The sequence below is a fragment of the Felis catus genome, chromosome B1, assembly GCF_018350175.1.
Source record: "Felis catus isolate Fca126 chromosome B1, F.catus_Fca126_mat1.0, whole genome shotgun sequence".
Lineage (NCBI taxonomy): Eukaryota > Metazoa > Chordata > Mammalia > Carnivora > Felidae > Felis > Felis catus.
Window position 1 is genome coordinate 165,741,897 of NC_058371.1, and position 18,700 is coordinate 165,760,596.

Consider the following 18,700-nt stretch of genomic DNA (forward strand, 5'->3'; position numbering starts at 1 on the left):
TTGAACATCCTAAACAGTAGTGTTAGAGGAAGCGTCTCTAAGAATTGCTCTTAATTACATAGCGACCATTATTCATAGAAAACTGATTTATTGGAAACCTATTACGTTTAAGGCCGGAGATTAGTTCTGGGAAAGGATACAAATATAAATAAGACACAGTTTCAGCTTTAATCAGGAAATATTTTTAGCTTAACTGGTGTAACACATGAATCCAAGTAATTTTTCTTTTTGGGAAGTTTTTGAATCACTAGTGCGGTGATACTAAGAACACAGACACATAGTTATTGACCACCTAGTATGTGCAATGTGCTATACTAGTTGGGAACTTCAAGGAGCATTAAAATTTCATTTTACTGTTAAGGGGAGAAAGAAAGAATCAAATAAGCTATAATAAGAGCAAAGACATAGAAAGAGCTGCAAGAACACAGTTCAAAACTTAAGCATAAACAAAATTTAGGTGTAACATAAACAAAATTTAGGAAACTTAGGTATGGCATGTTATGTTGTAGATAGAAAATTATATAAGCAATTAATTATTGTTTTTTATTTAATGATATCATTAGCATACTAAAGCCAGAACATATTTTGGAGATCACTACAAGGGGGTTATAATTCTGGCTCTGGCTTATTATATTTAAATTCTGTGAGCTCAGTTTCCAGATCCATAAAATCCTCACAATAATATCACCCTGGGAGGGTATTGTGAAAATTAAATGAAATAGTATATGGAAAGAGGCTAGTATCCTGCCTGGCATGCAGTAGGCCTTCAATACATAGAATATTATATCTCTGTTTATTGCTCTTTGGAAAAAAAAACCCATTCCCGTGAGTTAGTTTCACACCAGCATGCCCACTGATCTGTCCACACTCCATCCCCACTGCCATATTCCCAGTATAGACCACCATCATTTCTTGGCTAGACTAGGCTGCTGTCAGCCTCTTATAAGAGCCCTTCTTCTACACTTGCCTCCCTATAATTTATTGTCCATACAACTGCCAGTGTGATTTTATAAAAAATATAATTCAGGTCACATAATTTCCTTACTTCAAACTCTTGATGGACTCCCAATGATTAAGGGATAAAAATCAAACTTCCTCACAGCCTAAGGCAGAGCTGTACTGAATATCAGAGGGAGAAAACGTTGGGAAAGAACAGGGAAAAATTGTTTCTTTTGCATTTCTGTGTTCTTTTGTTTGGCTGCCATAACAAAATACTACAGACAGGGTGGCTTAAACGGCAGCAAGTTCAAGATGTCAGCAGAGAGTTGGTTTCTTCTAAGTCCACTCTCCTTTGCTTGTGGATGGCTATCTTCTCTGTCTTCATTCACATGGTCTTTCTTCTGTGTGTTTCTGTGTCCTAATCTCCTCTTCTTAGAAGGACACCAGTCACATTGGATTAGAACCCATCTTAATGACCTCATTTTAACCTAATTCCCTTTTTTAAAGACCCTAACTCCAAGTACAGGTACATTCTGAGGTACTGGGGGTTAGGACTTCAACATATGAATTTGGAAAGAGCATAATTCAACCCATAACAACCTCTTTATGTGTTGCCCATCTGTCACTGGGATCTCTAATAGTTCTTTTCCATGTAGTTTTAACAACTGTCACCATAATGTGTAGTATAAATATGTTGCTTAAAATATGCCACTTTAGAATATCAGCTCAGGAGCGGATCTCTGTCCCCTGACTCTGGTTTTCATTCTGTTTATGTGGCTTTCATTTCTTATCATTTTCTTCCTTACCTGCTTGGCCCCAGCCCCACTGGCCTCTTTCCTGGTCCCTGAGCACACTAAGGCCTCTCCCGCCTCTAGGCTTTCTTCCCTGAAGTTCTTTATGCCTGTGATGCAATTCTTTCAGTTCCTCCAATGCCTCATGCTTACCCTCCAGGTCTCAGTTTAAAAGTTACTGCTTTGAAGAAGGGCTACAACATCTAGGCTTTCCCAGTCTCTAACTCAATTACCAGCCTGTTTTATATCTCTTATGAATGACAAGATCCTCCCATGTAATTTATTTCTTGATTACTTATACTCAGACTTCCCTAATAGCACGTTAACTCCCTGAGGCAGGAAGCTCTTAAGTCTTGTTTCCCACTGAAGCACCAGGGCCTAGTATGGAACCTGGCACACAGCAGGTGCTCACTCAATAGATGTTTATTGAATGAGTGTCCAAATGAAATCTCTTTACCAATCATATCTTCAGAATCTAGCTTTGTCTGAAAGACCTATGTGATCACATAAAGCAAATACTGAATAATGCCACAAACTAACTCAACAATACTAGGATTGTAATTCTGAAGGCAAACATTTTTCAAGAATCATTAAGAAAGAATTATGTAAGACTTTGAAAATAGCCATTATTGGGGTGCCTGGGTGGCTCAGTCAGTTAGGCATCCAACTTCAGCTCTTGTCATGATCTTGCGGTTCATGGGTTTGAGCTCCACTTCAGGCTCTGTGCTGCCAGCTCAGAGCCTGGATCCTGCTTCAGATTCTGTGTCTCCCTCTCTCTCTGCCCCTTCCCCATTCACACACTCCTTCTCTCTCTCTCAAAAATAAAATAAACATTAAAAAATATTAAAAAAAAAGAAAATACCCATTATTATCATGGAATCATTATAACTATAAGAATTAGTATAACCCCATGCACCTTAAAATAAATTTGTAAGTAAAAATTACGTTGGCCTAATTCCTCTCCTACGCTTCTCTCACTCCCATAGAACACTTACGGTCTTAATATTTTATAGGACATATTTTGGTAAATACTATTCTAGAAATCAGATGAGCATTGTCTGTAAACTAGAATAACGTGAACAGCATCACCTAGGAACCTGTTAGAGATGCAAATTACCAGGCTCCACTTTAGGTCAATCAGCAAGTGTAGGGTGGAGCCCAGCATTCTGTGCTCTAACAAACCTTCGAGGTGATTCTGATTCAGTTCCAATTTGAAAACCACTGCCCTAAATTGATCTTTGAAGTAACTTTTAATTTCTCAAGAATCTTGTCAAACAACAGTTCAGTTGTCAGGACATATGCAACCTTAATTGTTCTAAGCAACTTACCTCCTTTGTTCTGACATGCAGCGACTTAATGCTTTTGATACTTTAGCAGTTCTTAAGAAACTAGCAGAATAACTTGTCCCACTCTTGAACCACTTTGAGTTAAAAGCTCTATTTTCTAAAATTCAACACACATTATCAGCTTCTTGGATTGCCTATCTATTCCTGGAACATTTTGGCTTAATGAGCTTATTGCTACCATATTTTTGTTGTTGTTTATAATTGCTCATTCAAATGAAAATTCAGTTAACTTCTCACACTTATTTTCTCTGCTTTCCAAAGGTGTTACTATTTTTTTTAATGCAAACTCATTGGGGCGCCTGGGTGGCTCAGTCAGTTGAGCGTCTGACTCTTCATTTTGGCTCAGGTCATGATCCCAGGGCCATGGGATTGAGCCCTGTGTCAGGCTCAGCGTGAGCATGGAGCCTGCTTAGGATTCTCTCTTTCCTTCTCTCCCTAGCTCATGCTCTCTGTCTCTAAAATAAAATTTAAAGTAACCTATTTATAAATGAAAAAACCTCTGATAGATCAATCTGATCTGTACCTTTTCTTTCACTATACTTACAAAGGATATATTTTTCTCTTTTAAAAAATATATTTATTTATTCTTTGGCACAGGTCACGATCTCACAGTTTGTGGGTTCGAACCCTGCGTCAGGCTCTGCGGTGACAGCTTTGAGCCTGGAACCTGCTTTGGATTCTGTGTCTCCCTCTCTCTTTGCCCCTTCTAACTTGTGCTCTGTCTCTCTGTCTCTCTCTCTCTCAAAAATAAACATTAAAAAATTTTTAATTAATTTATTTTGAGGGAGGCAAAGAGAGTGTGAGTGGGGGAGGACGGGCAGAGAGAGAGGGAGAATCTCAAGGAGGCTCTGCACTATTATCACAGAGCTGGATGTGGGGCCCAAACTCACGAAACTGTGAGATCATGACCTGAGCCAAAATCAAGAGTCAGAAGCTCAACCAACTGAGCCATCCAGATACCCCTATTTGTCTTAAGATAGTTATTCAAGGGGCGCCTGGGTGGCGCAGTCGGTTGAGCGTCCAACTTCAGCCAGGTCACGATCTCGCGGTCCGTGAGTTCGAGCCCCGTGTCGGGCTCTGGGCTGATGCCTCGGAGCCTGGAGCCTGCTTCCGATTCTGTGTCTCCCTCTCTCTCTGCCCCTCCCCCGTTCATGCTCTGTCTCTCTCTGTCCCAAAAATAAAATAAAAACAAAACAAAACAAAACAAAAAGATAGTTATTCAAGAAAGAATTTCTAATTCTCCTTCAAACCATTTTTTTTCCTGTGGCTCAGTCTTCATCCTATACAGGAAGAAATATTCTGATTCATTTTTATGAGGATAACTTTAGACCTAGGGCATTAAGCTATACTAACTGTTATTTGTCTTTTTCTTTTTCTTTTCTTTTCTTTTTTTTTTTTTTTTTTTTTTGGCATAAATCCAATTGTCCAACCAGTATCCAAAGGAAATAGTGCATCTTGATAGCAATGTTATTCTTTCCAGTATGGAGTATCTAGCTTCTGGCCATACAATGGTATAAACCATCATTTAAGGAAATGATGTTCAAGAGGGCAACAATTTTTTATTTTTATTAGGAATAAAAAGGTATATATATCATAATGACTATCATTATTGAGAGCATTATGTTCTAGAGACTGGGGCAAGTCATTGACATTTATTATTTTACTTAATACTCATTAAAACCTTAACCTATTAGGATTCATGACTTGACTAAGATCGTATATTTAAAAAGAGCCAAATTTAAATTCCACAATTCCTGATGTTAAGCACCATGCTAAACCCAGATTGTAGCAATTTTCCTTTGTCTAAAATCTGTGTCAGCCCCATTATCATGATGCTCCCGCCTTTCCCTTCTGCCAAACACACCCATGTATTTGTTTCTGAACCAATGCTATTTACACCTAGGAAAGAATCTCAATAGTGGCGTTTATCAGAAGCCAAGAGAAACTACTGCTTAATAAGTACTCTTATGAGAGAGTCACTGTGTTCAGGGTCTTATGTGAGCAATTTCACTTGATCCCTATCGGTAGTCTTGCTTGATATGTGCGATTGCTGCTTTTGAGAGGTTCAGTAGCCTGCCCTTGATCAAACAGCTAGTAGGTGGCAAGAGGTGAATAGGTCTGGCTTGTAGGAGAGTTTTGTCTTTAATCTCAGTTACCGGTGGATGGTGTACCTACTGTTAAAGGTGCCATGAATCATTTTTGTGCTCTTATTTAAGTAGAATCCTCAGCTTTCCAAAGACGACCATTATGGTTTTTCTCCTCCTCACTCTTGTGGCTAAGTTCCCTCTTTTTAACAGCTTGCTTCTTTACGAAGGGCCAATCAGATGATGGACTATAAAAAATTACAAAGGCTAAGAGTTTTTGTTCGCTGCACTGCCTTTCACAGTAGTGCCCGGTAGGTGATGTATTTCTTTAAGAAACAATGTTATCTGAAGTAATTTTTTTTTTTTTTTTTGCCTGTAAATAAACACTGCTTTCTGGTTCTGTTATTCTTTTGTCTACATTTTTTTTTGTAGAGGTGCATTATCTCACTAAATATTTAAGATGCCAGTAAAAACATGATATATCTGTATTTGCTCTATTCTCCTTGCCTGTAATATTGGTATTTTTTTTTCACTCCTATTTACTTCATACCTACTAGGTCCTGTTACAGAAGTAAAAACTGACATATATGTCACCAGCTTTGGACCTGTTTCTGATGTGGAAATGGTAGGTATTTAGGAAACTTCATGTACTTTTTGTCTTTTGAAGAAAACATGCAGAAGAGAGGGCAAATGATATTTATCTTGTTAATCGCACACAGCTAGAAAGTCAAAGAGCCTCCTAATTAGACTTAAAGGTTTATAAGGATAAGACATTGAATTTACATTTCAGCTCTAATATTTGAGTATTTTTTGGTTTGGAGTTATTCTCAACAAAGAAAAAAAAAACCTTACTATTACTTGTGTCAGTGGCACAACCTTTTATGTAGTGATTTTTTCCCTTAGAAAATTATTGAAGTGGAGAAAATTGGTGAGTGTAATTAGTTTTTGTATAAAACTATATTGTAGTCCTAACTGCATTTAGTACTCCATGTTGGCCCAACTGCTCACAACTTGCCCCCCCCCCCCGCCCCCCTCCCCCATGCCTTCTCTTCCTGCCTCTTTCTCATGCTTAAAGAGGTTAGAACACCAAACACTGGTCAGGATGAATTCATCTATTCAGTTGTGCCCTCTAATATTAAATATATGTAGTTTAAAGGTTAAAGGACCTACTTTACCTTTTTTCCTTGGCCTTAGGCTCCTAGGCTAATTTTAATAAATTTTGTGAATATAAAATTGCTTTTTACATATTTTACTTGTCTTAGAGATGCCTACAATTTTATGATTAATAATACAATGATATTTGTTACACTTTTACTAATTTTGCTACCTGGTCTAAAGCACAACTGTAATTACTTTGTGCTGGTAGTTTTATTAAATTATAGTAATTAGTCTTGAATGATTCATGTGTATGGTAATTTATTTACCTGATGAAGTAGAAGATTAAGGTATCAAGATGGACACAACATGCTTTAATTGCTGAGAATCATTTAGCTCCATTGATGTAAGAACATTTCTGCTCCTATTAATTTAGTTTTCATTTGGGTAGTTTTTTATTTATGAGTGGGATAGAGGCTAGAATTTAATGCATATTTATGTGTAGTCATCTGTGATTTGAATGTCACAAACTAATTTCCCTAGGAATACACAATGGATGTGTTCTTCAGACAGACGTGGATTGACAAAAGACTAAAATATGATGGCCCCATTGAAATTTTGAGATTGAACAATATGATGGTAACAAAAGTATGGACACCTGATACTTTCTTCAGGAATGGAAAGAAATCTGTTTCACATAATATGACAGCTCCAAACAAGCTTTTTAGAATTATGAGAAATGGCACTATTTTATACACAATGAGGTAGTCATTTTTTTCTTTTTCCTTCTTTCCTTTTTATACTTTCTTCCATTCTTTCTTCCTTCTCTCTCTCCCTTCTTCTGTCCTTCCTTCCTTCTTTTCATCCTTCTCGTTTTAGGTGTCTAAAAAATCATTTTTAAAGTGAGAGTTAATTTTAATCGCATTTTTCCATCATAGACTCACCATAAGTGCGGAGTGTCCCATGAGATTGGTGGATTTCCCCATGGATGGTCATGCATGCCCTTTGAAATTTGGAAGTTGTAAGTTACAATAAAAGTATTGTTAGAATTTATTAATATCTAACGCAAGCTGATATTTATATGTGTGCACAATTTCCCATAATCCATAAATCATTGTTCATGACAATAACTGTCCAAGATTTGACTTTTAGGAGACTCTATTTTACCTAATATATTTAAATAAAGAAGTAAAAACAGCCCCTTTTCCAAAAACCAAAAATCAATTTGGACAGATAGCCCAGGTAAACTGACTCATAGATAATAGGTTGGTGGTCAGTGGTGAAATTAAGGACTTCTGAACTCCATGTGTTAGTGGTGTAACAAAGAAAGTACAAAGGATTTTTAGGGGGGGAGAGGGAGTAATTTAACATCATCTGTTACAAGCAGAATTCTTTATGGCAGATTTGAAAAAAGGTCATAGAGGTTTCAGGTCTTCTTGAAATGACCAGGTTAAAATAATATCAGCAGCACTGTTAGAACCAAAGTGGCTGAAGCATGATGAAAGCATCATAAGAGATATGGTCTGATATGTAGACAGATCCAGATCATGTAGCATCGTATAGACCACATTAAGGATTAGATTCTATTGTAAATGCTACAGAAAGACTTTGGAAGGTTTTACTAGGGGATTTGGCATTCTTTAACATTTTACAATTTCATTTCAGCTTTTCTATGGAGAATGGATTGTAGGGAGACTAGAGTAGAAGCAGAGAAGAGTGGGAGGCTATTGCTTTAGTACCATCAAAGATGGCAGTGGCTTAGACAAGGACGGTACTAGAGGCAAAGCTATGAAGTAGATGATTTGCAAATATTTTGTGGAGGTGAAGGCAAGAAGGTGAAATGAATGGGTAGTAAAGAATATGGAATCCCTTTCCCCAAGCTCCCTTTACCTGAGATGGTGGAAAAATGAGATTGCTTCTTCTAATGTGTGCCTCAAATATTTGATTCACTCAGAATCTACCAAAAACAGGTGCTGGCTTTTATTACTGCTTTGGATTCTTAGTGCACTGATTGTGAAACTGTTGCCTGCTCTTACCATTGTGCGTAACTTAATGAGAACTGGCATTCACCATTCTTTGACAACCCCTAGTAATCACAGTGTTTGGTGAGCTAGGTTAAAGCTAGAGAGTCATTTACTCGCTGACCAGTGACTTAAAGAGAGAAAATTAAAAAGATACATAGACAGAAAGGGCGATCTCACTGGGGCATAATTAAAATCCATTTGTACTGTAATAATTTAAATTCCCCTACAGATCGTTCTTATCTATGGGAAGTTCTTTCCCACCCATCCACCTCTGCTGCCCATCGAGACGCACTCTTCAGAGCAACTTGAACATAGTTGGCACCAGTCAGGGTTTGTACTAGATAAAGAAATCACTCCTTGGGAGTTGGTTTGTTAGGTTGGGAATTAGAAAGAGACATTTTTTTATCGCTTTCACCCATTTTGCCCACGCCCCCACTTCCTGCCTCAAGTATCGAATCATTAAGAGAAAGGTTATTCTACCACGTTAGGATAGCCAAGAGAAGAATACCCGATTTAAAATATCATGGGCAGGAACATAGCATTCAGGGTCTTTTAAATGTATGATGAAGCATGAATATACTTTAGGAGAGAAATGTTGACACATGACTCTATACTGCTAAATGACAACACAAGCCTCCTAGTTTGTTTTGAGAAGCTGTTTGTAAAAATAATCTCCCTAGGTATCAACTCTTGTAGAATTAAGCTTTCACTGAGGACCTACTGTGCTGTAGTCACTTTAGGAAGGTTTGTGGAGGGAACCGATTCATCTTGGTTCTTTTGAACTTATTTGTGCGTGAGCCAAGCTATCTGTTGTGGGTAGACTGGTCAGCAAGCAGCTGGTTTCCATTTGAGTTGAACACCAAATAATAGGAAATGGGCTTAAATTGCCTCTGGGAGGGATTTGTTGAAGATGGAAAGGAAAATGTCCTGATTGTAAGAGTTTAAAGGTAGTGGAACTGGTTGTGTAATTATATTCCCTGGAGAGCTCCACAAAGAGCAGAGCCAGTTGTCACTGCCGAATTGTTCCCAGAAGGCACGGGGACTGCCCAGAGGCAGTGTGGAATAGGTGACCCCCCCGGAAAGGTCTCCCAACAGTAGGGTTTGTTTTTGTTTTTGTTGTTGTATTATTATAGGCGGCATCTGGTACATTTCTAATTGGCAGAGTTGCCGTAGGATGGAAGGAGTCAGTGTTGGTCAAGCCCTGGAAGTGAGCGAGAATGGAAAGAAGTACTTTTTGGGGGGAGGGGTATTATTTCCGCTTTTCAACTGCTTCTCCTATTAGTATGGAAACACATCCAAGTGCCCCTCCTCCAATTTTAATCTCTCCTCCAATTCTGGACATAAGAGCAAGAAACATGCTGAGTTGCAAGACGGTTTATTTAATCTCTACAGTTTTCTAAGTCTTAAACGTGTTTTAATAAATCATGATTATTGTTTACTTTTATTCCATCTTTCTTGAACATGTGTAATATTCTTAAATGTTGACCATCAGTGCTGATGGGAGAGGACCACTGACTTTAATCACATTCTGGGCTCTCATTCAGATGCATATCCGAAGAGTGAGATGATTTATACATGGACAAAAGGTCCTGAGAAATCAGTGGAAGTTCCAAAGGAGTCTTCCAGCTTAGTCCAATATGACTTGATTGGGCAAACTGTGTCAAGTGAAACTATCAAGTCCATTACGGGTGAGATGTTTAATAATTAAAATCAATATGCTACTTGGCATTCATTCTCGAGCCTGCAAGTGGGACTGAAAACAGATTCTGGGATTTGAGTCTTCTGAATCCTGGGCTTCAGAGTCTGAGAATAAGTCTACCGCTTCCTAAGTAACTTTCTTAATTGTTGCTTTCAGATGTAATATTAAAAGTACTTATCAACAGCCATTAGAAATCTTACAGTTTGTTTCCCTTATTAGCTTGTCTAAATGCCCATAAAATATACCTGAACTCAGGGATGTTAACTATGGTTCTATGTTATATGTTTCTCTTTGTATTTTTCTTTATATATATATAACATTGAGAAATATAGCTCTTTCTGAAAACTAAGGCAGTATTTTCAAATGTGTGTGTGTTTCCATTTTTTTTCCTACTGACTTTCCATAAAAGTTCGGTCTAAATTCTGCTCTTAGAAAATGCTGAAATTGAATGGTAATTGCTTTTGCAGTACTGGACCTTTAAAATAGACAGCGCTGCAAGAATTTTTTAAAAGTTATAGCTTAATGTATTAAATGGCTTCATCACCGTATAGAACAATAATTGTGTTCAGGGTCATTTTCCCCATAGTTAAGAACTATATATTTCTCAGTTTGCTTGCTATGCACAACAGATAATTCTTTGTCTAAAATGCTCTTTTTAGGCTGAAATATGATTATGAAGTTATTGACTAATTGCCTGCATAACCAATAATACATTTTCCTCATGTTTTATTTGTAGGTGAATATATTGTTATGACAGTTTACTTCCACCTGAGACGGAAGATGGGTTACTTTATGATTCAGACATATATTCCATGTATTATGACAGTGATTCTTTCTCAAGTTTCATTCTGGATAAACAAGGAATCAGTTCCAGCTAGGACTGTGTTTGGTAATTGAGATTCATTTTCTTGGGTATTTTTTGTTCACATTATATTTTGATCACGATTCATGGGAATAGGTCATAGACATAATTTTTTTTTCTAAGAAAATATTAAACGGTTATATATCAAGCTGTATTCAGAAAAGAATCACATAAGCTTTCCATTTTTCCCAGCCAAGACGAATAAGGCTTGAGGGGATATGGACAGTCTATCCCTTCCTTTGGGGCCCCATCAGATTTCTCTTATGAAGACCCGGCAGATGAAGACCAAGTGTGAAACTGGATATGATTTCACTTTTGGTGACATTCTTGGGCTCCTACCTTAATGTTGTGTAATTGAATTAAAATCATATCTAGGTGTTAAAATGAAATGCACTGGGAACTTACAATAAAACAAATAAAAGTCATGGCTGAATAAATATGAAAGCCTTAGAAAAATTTGCCTTTTAATGAAGAGGAACAAAATGCAAGTGGTTTAAATGCATTGAGTTGGATGGTATTATACGCCTAGTTAATTAGCTTATTGTTATATTCTAGTTAAATCTTTTTTTCTGAACACACGATATTTTCTTCTTTTCATTTTTATAGTGGCTTTCTATATATCATATTCTAAGCTATATGAGGTCCAGAACACATCAGTTTTAAATTTTATAGCTCTTCATAAGTCTTCTACATATCAGTCATGCTTTTAAATAATATAATTAGTTATAATGGTATTTATGTAACTTAACAAATTTCTCTATTCTTTTTCTATTGATTGTGAGTAGCACAAGCATTCAGTAGCAGGATAAGAAAGAAAATGTTCCCAGTTGCTCTGGACTGGAGGTATAGTCCTCACAAGAGATGTCAATCTCCCTTTGCTTTTTCTAGTTACTAGGATTAAAGCCACGGGAGAATATTCCTTATCATACAAGAGCTGAGGGGATGGATGCTGGTGAGAAGAAAGTGGGGGAAGTAGGAGCTTCTCATCTCACTTCCCCATCCTTATAGAGAACTCATAAGGTGTCTTAGTGTCCTCAGTGCACGTGAATGTGAGGGCATTTTCCATAGACACTGCACCCACCCTCCTTTAGTCTTAGGTTTACTCAAGAACCCTACTGGGGAAACCACTGCTTAAAGGTCAATCCTGGAGGCAGGGTATGACCCCAGGAGGGTAGTGAGCAGGTATCATGGCACTGCCTTCTTCATAGAGTTGCAAAGGTTCAATTAAAGAATAAATCCATGTTGCAAGTGTTGAATAAATTTTACCTATTAAAAACGTATGTAAAAATGAAACAGAAAATAACAAATCTAAGCTTCGCACCATAACAGATTGGGGTTTGAAACCGGAATCTGGCACTTATTTTCTCCATCCATATACATATCCATGCTAATACATCTCTCTTTCATAGACTAGTGAGGATGTGGATTTATGTGCGGTCCTCATCACAGGGCATATGGTGCACTTAGTACATATTAGTTACTCTCTCTCATACTTCTCTGACAGAGAGGAGATTTACCTTGTTCCGACTTGATTTCCTTGATTTTTAGTTGCTTTTTCAAGAAAACATATATTGTTCTGTTGTGTAATTCCAGGCACTCTGCTACGTCCTTTATGCTCATTATCTCATTTAGTGCCCATACTAATCTTGGGTGTTTCCATGTCATGTTGAGTCAGCCTGACTGGGCAGGAAGTACCTGCTGAGGCTGAGCATCAGACCAAAGTTCTTTAACTTTCCCTGGCACCAATAATATCAATATTTCAGGAACTATTTCATTGGTAATAAAAGCAAAATCACTTATTTTTATCATCTTTTCTCTGTGGTCTTAAAGAACACCTAGAACAGAAAATACTGACCATCATTTGTGCATCTGGTGAAGGTATAATAGTATCTTAATACAGATTCTGCAGCCAGGGTTCTAACCACTAGGTCTGCCACTGATTTGCTGACAAACCATCAGTGAGTTGCTTCTGCTCTTTTCTGCATGTGTTACAACAGGATACATGGTTGTACCTACTTCACAGGGTTGCTATGAAGATTAAATAAATTAATTTGGATAAAGCACTTGAAGGAATGCCTATCACACAATGCATTTTATTTCAATGTTGATTATTATAAGTCTACCCTGCCACCTACCTCATTTGAGACCACCACTTGATACTATAATTAAAGCTTCTCTGTAGTTTATGTTTATTGTGATTGCTTGATAAGCTTTGGGTGCTTTTTCGGTTCAACACAAACTGGTAGCCACTGTCTCACTTGTCCCCAAATAATGGAAATCGCCAGTAGTGCGGAGAAGGATAACATTGATTACAGCTGTAGCCACCCAACATTTCCTACAGATTTCTTGATAACGCAGACACTGTGAGGAAATTAAGTAGCATGTAGTAAGGATAAGATGTTCCATCTTGTGTAACCTTCACAATAGCTCAGCAAGGTAGGTGTTATTAATTTTTCATGGAGAAGCAAAAGAAGCCAGAGAAATCAAGAAACTTGTATAAAGTCACCTACTTATAAGTGATGGACCCAGGACAGTTTCTGTCTAACGTTGAGAACTCTGCCATTTCTACTCTGTCATTCTGTCTTCACAGGAAGTATGATGTGGGCACTTGTGGAGTATCCAGAGCTACTGAGTGAGATTGTATGGATGTGTGCTGAAGATAATTTGTGGGTAGCTTTTTCCATTTGAACTGTGACATTTGCCTGTCTTGAGCTTATGTGCCGAGATGTTGGTTTTGATTGACCAGGGAAATTATGCACAATAATGAAGTCTTGAAATGTCTAAGATGTGTCAGGATGGTAGTTATTAAATTGTTCATTGAGGCCCTGAGATGGTATTTTCCTAAGGAAGTTAAGTTTAAAGTGTTTGGGGGATCATTGGCAATCTATTTCATATGAGATTCAAGTAAAAAATTCATTCTGGATTAATATTTTTTCCCCTAATTTTCATTTCCCTCTTCATTCAGGGAGAGAATTTGCTGGGTCAGAGATATCACTAGAAATCATGCAAAAAACAGACTCCCCTTCAAAAAAATTAGTGTAACTATGAGTACATTCTCTCCAAAGGCCTTCTATCTGCAAAGTTGCATGCCTTTAAGTCTTCTAATTATTCCAGTATAGTAAAATGTTAAACCAGAGTAAATGCCAGCTGGCATGTCTAAATCATTACTAGTTCATTTTCTTGGAGTGGCCGGCCAAAAATTTACTCTTGTGCACAGTCTTAGCCCACTCTTCCACGTCCTCTCCCAGCTCCCGGGCCACCCAATATGGTACATATTCAGCATTATAAAAGCAGGTACTGGCATCAATACTTGAATGTGTCAAAAAAAATCCTGTGGTTGTTGAAGTGTTTTGAGGGTAGATGCCAGCAAAGCCATTTAGAGCAGATGCAATGTCTTCCTAGATGCAGAGGAAGCATGGCTTCTTATCCAAAGGGTTGGCTTCTGTTTGCAATTCTTTTAGTATTTATTGAACCAAATGCTCTGTCTAAAAACAGCTGTAATAAGCACATTCCTGTCATGCTAGTGCTTTCTTTAAATTTGATCACCAGGCAGACAGAACTTTTTAATGTCTAAAGAAAAGGATGGCAACTTCAAACACTTAGCCAATTGTTTATGCAGGCTACCTTTCCTAACTTTGCCAATAGTCAGGAAAGATGAACCATAGTATCATATACCCTTCAATGGCTATTCTACAAACTTAAAACTAAATTGACTCAAGTCAGTGAAAAAGGAATGGAAAGTGGCCACATATCCAGGATTTTTTGCATTTATGTCCCTAGCATAATTTAACATCTTTATGAAACTGGGGATTTACCCTCCTTAATGATCAGAAAGTAATTTTGGGGTTCATGGCTCAATAATTGCATTAATATCCTACTTACATTAACAAAGGAATTTCTTTCTATGATAGGAGGAGAAGATGAAGACCATTACTTGAGGTCTGAGGGAGAAATTGTTCTAGTACAAGAAACAAATGTTCAAAGCAACATGGGAAATCCCAAATTGCTTATAGTTGGGTTTGAGTTTTCCTTTTTTGTTATCACCTGCTCTGTGGAATTTCCTGAGTTCTGAGTAGTATTCTTATTGAGGCTGCACTGTTCATGTTTTATTCCCAAGTGTTTTCAGCATAGTTTTTCACCATAGTAGTTTTCAGCATAGTTTTCAGCATAGTAGGGGAAGTAAGGAAGTTGTAGAACATTTTTAAATTCTTAATAGACCATTAAACTTAAATTTTTATGAATAAGAAGAAAAACTTTGATTTATTTTCAAACTATGTAGCTAAAATTTTTAAAATTAATTTACATTTCATAGACAGCATGGGAAAGCTGCCATTTTTTCTGAGATTCAAAATGGAGGCCTAAAAGTTCTAAGGTCTCTTTCTGAAATGAAGTCCAATAAATTCCCAATACTCCATTTTCTAGCTATTTTCATATCTCCTTATTTCACCAAGCATACATTTTAAAATCTGTTTTAGACAAATAAAACTCTAAAAAAAATCACCATTATTTTTTTAAAAGGGAATACAACCAAATCCTCAAATTTCTCTCTGTTTATGGAATATTTTTAAAAGATCTATAGTTTATATACTGCAAGTAGCTTTAATTTTTTTATGTTCTAAAATTGACAATTAAGAGGGGACTAGAGAAAAAAATGGGTTGGTGAGGAGGTGAAAAAAATGAGTTTTTATTTCTTATGCATTAGTCATGTATCCAGCACTATATGAGGTGTGGTCTGTCCTGAAGAAATGTTAGACATTTATGCCCTCAAGGAGGCTACACTAAATCGAGTTGTGGAAACAGGCTTACATACATGGAATAATTAGGGAACAAGGAAGAATATAATTAAATGCTGAGTTGAGGAGACAATATAATTTCTCCCTAAGCTCAAATATTATTATTCCTTTACTGCATGGGGCTCACTTTTTCTTCAGTTTGACATGTATTATTTGGCTTTCAACTAAGGATTGACATGGATTGGAATATATAGTTTAGGTGTCTCCATCATCATCATCATCATCATCATCATCATCACTATCTTCCTCCTCCTCATCCCCCGACATCTGGGTGTGTCAATTCATGAGCTATCCTGAGCATTATATAGAATGAGTTTAAATGGATATAGTAAATTCTCACAGAAATTTCCAAGCTTAACTAGATAACATAGATTAAATATACAGATAGACAGAGATGCAGAAAGAGTCAACTACTAGCATCTTTAAATAATGCATTTCTCTGTAGTTCTCGTGGCAAGTGGAATTTTTATACTGAGAATGGGGACTAACCTTTTTTTTAGGTTGAGGAGAAGGCTTCCCTGGAAATGATATGCTTTGGAAGCCTGTTGATGAAAGAGAAGTACTTCTATTCCTGTTGCAAAGATTTTCCTGCCTACCACGAACTGATGCATGGTAGATGTCCGATATTTAAAACAAAATTATTCTAGAAATCAATTTTTTCAGAAATCTACATGTACTGCCTTTTATAAATTAAGCTCTTTCACAACTAGATTATTGTTATTTTATTATTATCTTAATTCAATAGGTAATATTCACTTAAGGATTGTAAATATCTATAATTCATGCTTTTTCTGGTAATGATTCTCAATAGCAATGGGCCATACCTATCCCAGAAATTTTGATGGTCCAAATTACAATGCTATCAACTTCTCACTTCTGGTTGAGAATTGAATACTTCAATAAGTCACACATCCTGTTAGATGGATGTGTTGACTTTCTCAGGTATGTTGGCTCAGATACTAATACCAATCCAATATATGACAGGTGCCTTATATACTTGTAATCTTTATAGCAAACCCAATAGGTAAGTATCAAATGAAGCCCAGTGAGTTTTCCTTACTTAATCCAGGTGGCACTGAGCCAATGATTAATATAGAGGCAGGATTTTAATTATATCTGTGTCTTACTCAAAAACCTGTGCTGGAGCGCCTGGGTGGCTTAGTCGTTTAACCATCCGACTTTGGCTCAGGTCATGGTCTCACCGTTCGTGAGTTCAAGCCCCACATCGGGCTCTGTGCTGACAGCTCAGAGCCTGGAGCCTGCTTCAGATTCTGTGTCTCCCTCTCTCTGCCCCTTCCCTGCCCACGCTCTGTCTCTCAAAAAATAAACAAACATTTAAAAAATTAACAAAAAAACCTGTGCTAATTTCACTGAACCACTAGGATTCAAATCTTCCACTAAAGATGGTTTGGTTTGAGATATTGAAAAATTTGTAAACCCTACCCCACCAAATCCCTAGGTTTGTTGGTTTGTTGGTTTGTTGCTTTGGTTTCATAGAAGTAATGGTAAAGTATTTTGTCTCTTTGCTCTTTTGGTTTTGAAGGGATAACCACAGTCCTCACCATGACCACACTGAGCATCAGTGCCCGGCATTCTTTGCCCAAAGTGTCCTATGCTACTGCCATGGATTGGTTTATAGCTGTCTGCTTTGCTTTCGTATTTTCCGCACTTATTGAGTTTGCTGCTGTCAATTATTTTACCAATATTCAAATGGAAAAAGCCAAAAGGAAGTCATCAAAAGCCCCCCAGGAGATCCCGGCTGCTCCAGTGCTGAGAGAAAAGCATCCTGAAACACCTCTACAGGTATTTGACTTAATCTCCTTCAGTTTAAGATTTCAACTTTTTGGGCAGATTTGCATTGCCAGGGGAAAAACTGAGAATTTGAAAATCCCAATAACAATTTGTGAGTTATTTAAAGTCTGGAAAAATATAAAAGGATAATTGTAAATTTCAACTTTAACACGGTGATTAATGGCCTAAAAATTAAACATATTTGGACGAGCTAGATTTACGTGTAGCTAGTTGTTTGTAACTTGTTGCCAGAATTAAAAGATTTTTGACAGGCAAAATCTTAGGTATACTCTTAAGAGGAACCTATGGATATCTTTAAGTGGGTTGACAAAGCATTTTGGTAGAGTTCATTGAACAAAATAAAGCAGCGGTTCTTAACATGATCCCACATTAGCACTATCCCATGGGACTGGATGGGGCCTGTGCCCTTGTATTAAACGAGAAAATAAAACCAATAAACAAAACACCCATAATTGTAGTCGATGTACACCAAAGACTGAGAATTCTTATCCTAAGGGAACAGACCTAAAAGGATGTAAAAACCTAAGAGCTACTGTAATTTACATTGAGCACATTAGTGATTCTGCAATAAAAAATTCAACCACAAGTAATGGTTTAAAACTCTTTTGCCCAAATCACAGTATATATAATGATCGACTTTATTGTGTGTAGAGAATAACTTATTCCCTGTATTTGTTAAATCATTCATTAATTCCTTCATTTTCTAACTCCAGCAAATACACATTCATTGCCAACCACGTGACAGACTCTGTTTTGGTCTGAGAATCAACAGTGTAGGTAACCCCCCTCCTAAACAAATATCCCGCTCTATGGAGCTTACATTTAAGTGTGTGGAATGAGGAGAGGGAGACAGATGGTTTAAAATCATCTGCATAAATAGGGGCACCTGGGTGGCTCAGTTGGTTAAGCATCAGACTTCTGCCTAGGTCACAATCTCTCTCAGTTCTCTTGCGGTCCATGAGTTCAAGCCCTGCCTCTGGGCTCTGTGCTGACAGCTCAGAGCCTAGAGCCTGCTTCGGATTCTGCCTCCCTCTCTCCCTGCCCTTCCCCCGCTCACTCTTTGTCCTTCTCTGTCTCTCAAAAATGAATAAATGTTAAAACTTTAAAAAACAGCGCATGTTAGATGCCGACAGTGCTGTGATAGTGCAGAAGCACCTAAGAGGAAGGAAGCGCTGCCGCATTGTGAGAGGGCTGGGGTGCCATTCAGAATACAAGTGGTCGGGGGAAGTCTTCTGTGGGAAGGTGCATGGGGGGG

General features: G+C 37.5%; 1 protein-coding gene across 1 annotated transcript in view; it reads left to right on the forward strand.

Annotated features, from left to right (window-relative positions):
- Positions 1-18,700, forward strand: part of GABRA4 (gamma-aminobutyric acid type A receptor subunit alpha4) — a 72,126-nt gene that overhangs the window by 11,631 nt on the left and 41,795 nt on the right. The window contains exons 3-8 of the mRNA XM_003985405.6: positions 5,718-5,785; positions 6,799-7,019; positions 7,194-7,276; positions 9,824-9,967; positions 10,715-10,867; positions 17,177-17,436. Coding sequence (XP_003985454.1) covers positions 5,718-5,785; positions 6,799-7,019; positions 7,194-7,276; positions 9,824-9,967; positions 10,715-10,867; positions 17,177-17,436 — 929 coding nt within the window. The remainder of the gene's footprint in view (positions 1-5,717; positions 5,786-6,798; positions 7,020-7,193; positions 7,277-9,823; positions 9,968-10,714; positions 10,868-17,176; positions 17,437-18,700) is intronic.